This window comes from Geospiza fortis, unplaced genomic scaffold (genome assembly GCF_000277835.1).
Source record: "Geospiza fortis unplaced genomic scaffold, GeoFor_1.0 scaffold99, whole genome shotgun sequence".
Lineage (NCBI taxonomy): Eukaryota > Metazoa > Chordata > Aves > Passeriformes > Thraupidae > Geospiza > Geospiza fortis.
The window spans coordinates 838688-843993 of NW_005054521.1; the positions used below are offsets into that span (position 1 = coordinate 838688).

The 5306-nt window shown below is 41.7% G+C and overlaps 1 protein-coding gene across 1 annotated transcript in view; it reads left to right on the forward strand.

Annotated features, from left to right (window-relative positions):
• Window positions 1-5062, forward strand: part of CRLS1 (cardiolipin synthase 1) — a 5840-nt gene extending 778 nt beyond the window's left edge. The window contains exons 2-7 of the mRNA XM_005429088.2: window positions 148-360; window positions 783-912; window positions 1360-1445; window positions 1810-1878; window positions 2189-2280; window positions 3768-5062. Coding sequence (XP_005429145.2) covers window positions 148-360; window positions 783-912; window positions 1360-1445; window positions 1810-1878; window positions 2189-2280; window positions 3768-3855 — 678 coding nt within the window. The 3' untranslated portion in view covers window positions 3856-5062. The remainder of the gene's footprint in view (window positions 1-147; window positions 361-782; window positions 913-1359; window positions 1446-1809; window positions 1879-2188; window positions 2281-3767) is intronic.
• Window positions 5063-5306: the final 244 nt, after the last annotated feature.

Genomic DNA, 5306 nt, shown 5'->3' on the forward strand with positions numbered 1-5306 from the left:
CCCTGGGGCTCTCGCGGCGAGGCGCTCTCCTGCCCAAGGCGGAGTTAATGTTTAGCAGGTCGAGGCCGTGCGCCTCGCGAAAGCAGCGGGCTGCTTCCAAGAACTTTGCAGGCTTTCTGGCTAGTTAAGTGGAAAAAGTATTTGTAGCGATTAAAACTCTGTTACGTGCCAAGGCGGGGTTTGAGTTCCTGCCCTGAAGTTTTTTGGTTTCTTGCTTTACAGTATGAAAACCCCTGGACCATCCCAAATATCCTGTCCATGGCGAGAATGGGTCTGGCGCCAGTTTTGGGCTATTTGATTGTTGAAGAGAATTTCAACGTTGCCCTCGGTGTGTTTGTCCTGGCTGGCGTGACAGACCTGGTACGTCGGTTTGGAAAGGCTTTGGGAGCACTGGGCTCGCAGGGATCCTGTGGGCGTGCATTGGAACAGACTCCGGTGTAGAATGGAAACGGACAAAACAGATTTGTTTTTAGATTTGTTGGTTTCCAGGAGTGCTATATATATCCTTCGTGGTGCTGCAAAGAGAATTTGCAGGTGCCTGAAGTGGACTTAATGCTAATGGAGGAAAGGGGAATGCCAAGGTGGGCATTGGCCACTCAGTGCTTGTGCACCTGCTGGTCTGTTAAATGATACAAGTATCAGCTCAGAGGTATCACATTTTATCCTAGTTAAACTCACCGTTCTACCTGATGTCATTCGTTAAGTCTCTCTCTAAAGTAGCGTACATGAGCTGTTGGGTTCATCTCTTCTAACAGAGAACAATTTAATTTTGGTTTTCCTAGTTGGACGGATTTATTGCACGGAACTGGGCTAATCAGAAATCAGCACTGGGAAGTGCTCTCGATCCCCTGGCAGATAAAATCCTCATCAGTGTGCTCTATGTGAGCCTAACTTGTGCAAATCTTATCCCAGGTGAGGAAATGTCAGTTGTATGCCCTAGATAAGGTAAAGAAGGTCAGTTTATGTGTAGAAACATTTCTGGTGTTTCTAAAAGGAAAACTGTGTGTCTCTTGAAAATCTTGCTTTGCCCTTTGCTCCCATTAAACACTTCCAAAGGGACCCCACAGAAAGCAAGTGCTGCCACATACAAAGTGGCATGTACTGCCATTTTTAAGGGCTCTTTCTTTAAAGCAATAATAGTAGCTCTATAAACTTGTTTTTCATGGACTGGATTGTTTTAAGTCTTCAGTTTAAACCCTTTCAAGAGTTGTGTTAAACATCCTCAGTAATGCACAGAACTCATTCAAGAGAATTTGAATGTAGTTATTTAATCTTGTTTCCAATTTCTTGCTCTTTTGGTTGTGTTTTACCTTTAATCATGGACAGTTTTTCACTGGCTGGTGTTGCCTTCCCTTGCAGTTCCCCTGACTTCCATGATCATCCTGCGGGATGCGGCGCTCATTGCCGCCGTCTTTTATGTGCGATACAAAACTCTTTCTCCGCCGGTGAGTGCACAGCATTAAAAATGCGTAGTCATAACAAAAAATACATTAATAAGCTTAATTAATAGCAAAGTTGTGACCAAGAGATTTTTCACCTTGAGGCTTGATGGTTACAAGATGTTATGCTTGTTCTTTTGCCAGATAGATTTCTGAGCAGAGCAGTGTTTTAATAAAATATGGTTTGTAAAGATAAGTCAGAGCTACTGATAACTTTTTTCCTGTGTGTGATGTGTAATAATAAGTCTTACAAAAGAGCAGTGTAATTCTTTAGTGCTACAGTTGCCTTTTCTTTATCATTTATCTGTATCAGGTATATCAGATTGAATGTACAAGGGCTGCATTTTTTTCCTCTTTTCTCCCCCAACAGAGAACACTGAGTAGGTATTTTAACCCCTGTTATGCTACTGCACAATTAAAACCAACATTCGTCAGCAAGGTAAGAGCAATAACTCGTTACAAAAGATAACTCCTGGGTACTTGGAGCATGGTGTGGTTTGGGAATAATTTACCACTACTGCTGAGTACAGTTTCAAAATAGTGCCAACTATACCTAGATCCTGAAAGGTTTTCAACTATGCTCTGTCAGAGCTCATGCTAATTTGGAGAGAGTAAGATGCTTTATTTTAAGAAGGTTTCTAAATAAATTTTCTTTATATAAATTAATCCTTGAAGCAGTAATAAAAGTGTATGTTGGTGTTCCTTGTACTCCTTCATGTTGCTCACAGTTCCTGTTTTGCTTTTCTCAGATGAACACAGCAGTTCAGCTGATTTTGGTGGCGGCTTCTTTAGCAGCACCTGTTTTCAATTATGTGGACAGCATATATCTGCAGACATTATGGTAACTAATATCTTACATCTTTTTTCCCAGATAATTTAATGTGCTCCTAAGGAAACTGGTAATCAAGACTAATTTGTGTGGAACAAAAAAATCTGCTGTGCCCAGAAGATGCAATAAACCCATATGCCTGAATTTTTACAACTTTAGTCTTAAACGACACCAGAGCTATTTATTTATTGGTACTTAATGAAACTAGTTAATATCCAGGAATATTAGCTTAGAAACCAGTCTTTGGAGTAGGCGTGGTGTACACAGGCAAAACAAATTCAGATCAGTGGAGAAAAAAGGAGCAGGAAGAAAGGCTGCATGAATTCTTCATTTATTCATGCCAGAAGTGTCCTTGAACAAGCAACCTTGGGATCAGCAATAATAGCCATTCTTATTTTTGCTTTATACTGTACCTGCTGTCTTGAAATCCAGGTTTCTGTAGCCTGTTTGAAAAGCACATGGAGAAATGGTGATTCCTGCTAGACTTTAGGAAGGAAGGAGAGGGATGGGATGAGAACAAGCATAAAGGAGCTTTCCTCATTAAGAAATGCTGTTCCTTCTGCTCTCACTGGAGCTCTGAACTGAGTCTGAACTGCAGCTGGCTGCAGCTGTTCGGGTGCAGTTATTTTTCCTGTGCTGTTTGGCAAAAGTTCAGAACAGAGAGTTCTGAACAGCAGATGTCAGAATTACTTAGTAACTTAGTTTAAAGTAGTGCAACGTCCAGTGTTACTTGTCTTCTAGGGAAATAAAAAAAAAAAACGACCAAAGAAACCAAAACCACCAACCCAAACCAAGAAGTGTTTAAGGAACTATGAATGAACCTTGATCTTAACAGTCTGTGGTTTTTTATCCTGGTGGTAAGACAAAATCTAGAGTTGCCTCTGGGTGTAATTTGCCCGGGTGTTCTGTGAATGCTCTCAGAAACTCCCTGGCAGTGCTCAGGGAGGGCAGCAGAGGGGCAGGCAGGGCTGTGGCAGTGACTCCCACCTCAGGGTGGTGTCAGCTTTCACACAGAGGAGCACTGCTCATTTAGGGATGTCTGTGGTCTGGGAGGGAAACAAAAGAGGCTGAAGCAGGAGCTTGTTCTTTAGCTTTGGGACTTGGTGAAATGATAAGTTCGAGTCTTGAGTGGTTTGAATGCTCCCTGCTCACACTGCCAAGGAATAGTTTCTCACATCTGTCAGTTCTCAGGCTGGTAAAAGTTATGTAGGCTGCAAATGCTGAATCTTTTATTTTCCCTTCTCTAAAGCAAGTGCTAGTGTGGTAACAATTTGTCCTGGTATGCAGTGATACTAAAGCATGGTGCTTACCCCTGGATGGCAGAGCCTTTGTTTATCTAATCCTCCCCAGAGCACTGAATTTCAGCTTATAAACTGTAAGCTGCATTTGTGTGGAGCATAGTTCCTGACTGTGGAGTTAAAAACAGATGCTAAAAAAAAAAGGCACTTTTTATATTGTCTGTAGACCCCCGTGACTTAGAGGAACTCTTTTCCCCAAAGGTGCATCACAGCTTTCACAACGGTGACATCTGCCTACAGCTATTACCACTATGGCAGGAAAACTGTCCAGGTGATCAAGAACAAGTGAAGTGGTCCAGGTCATCAAAGGTGAAGTGTTCCTGGAAAGGCAGGAAGCCCCCAGAGGTGGTGGTATTGCAGCTGAGTTTTGGATCAAAGCACTCTTTGTTTTTCTGCTTAAACCATGGCATCACAATGAAGTGAAATTTGAACATGTACTATGTATATATGTAGAGACAGACTTTTTGATGTATTTTTAATTTCTTGAAAAATGAGGTTGTTTACAAAAACAAATAAATAATTCGTAAAAACACAGGTTACTCGCTGCTGCCATGTACATTCAGATTAGTTTTATGCTGGTTTTGAAGTCAAGACATACACTTGGCACCAGATTTGTTTTGCCATATTCATGCAAGGCACGGAGTACACTGGGATCTGAGAAGAAAAAGCAATCACAAGAACAAGTTTGCACCTCAGCCTGTCAGTAAACCAGCACTGCTCGTTAGGACCTAATGCCTCACCTCAGGCTGCAGCAGAAGAAAGCATGTCATTGAGGGACACTGTCTTCAGAAATTCAAAGCAGAGAGAAATTTTGCTTTATATTCCATGGGTGATACTGATAAACCATGAAGAGTTCCTACCGTGCTCCCTTTTGTTTTCAAAGATGAACAATGATGAACTGTCCTCAGGGTTTTTGAGAAAGGTCAGCGGTGCTGTGAGGAATCTGTACCCAGATGGAGTTTCTCATCCTATGTATTAATTTCTAGTGATTGAAAGAAGTTCCGGTATCTCCAGATGCTTTAAAGCTCCTAAAGATGTTGTTTAATCCCAATACCACTGGCTGAAGAGAACGTTTAAAATACTGTCCAAATGAATGGAGACAGTGGAAGAAATTTTAGGTGTGTTTGCTGTTATTTCTTCCTGTACTTCCAGCTTCAAGATGTACTCTGTGCTCCCCCTCATGCAAGGACAACTTGTTCTTTGCCTGTTCTCTACCCAAGATAGAGCAAGGCAGAACAGGTCAAGTTGATCATAAACTCATATTTTCTCTTTGTGAGCAACGTGATTTTTATGTCATAAAAAAAGTACAACTATGAAGGGTTTCAATGACTGAAATCAGGAGGTAAATAATACCACTGTATTATTGTTGTATTAGCAAAGAAAACTTTCTGTAGGAGAGCACACCATCTCTTTTGTGAGAGTGTGTTTGTATAGATGAAGTATTTTAATGCTTTCTTTATATTGAAACTTGTATAAAATGGTGCACAGAGAAAACACTTGTTCTTTATTAGTACCGTTGTTTTTACTGGCCTCGTCTTTAATGGTCACCCCGGCATCTTTCAGCAAAGATGCAGAGGGTGGACGTTTCCTTAAAATACATGAGTAGTGGAGTATTCTCCGTGACTAAACCAGCTCAGAAAGCGGGGATTTATTGTTGTACCCACTCAGCTGGCTGCTGTCAGGTTCTGGTTAGTGGAACTGGAGCTGGCTCGGGGAGCATTTCTGGCCCCGCGCGGCCGC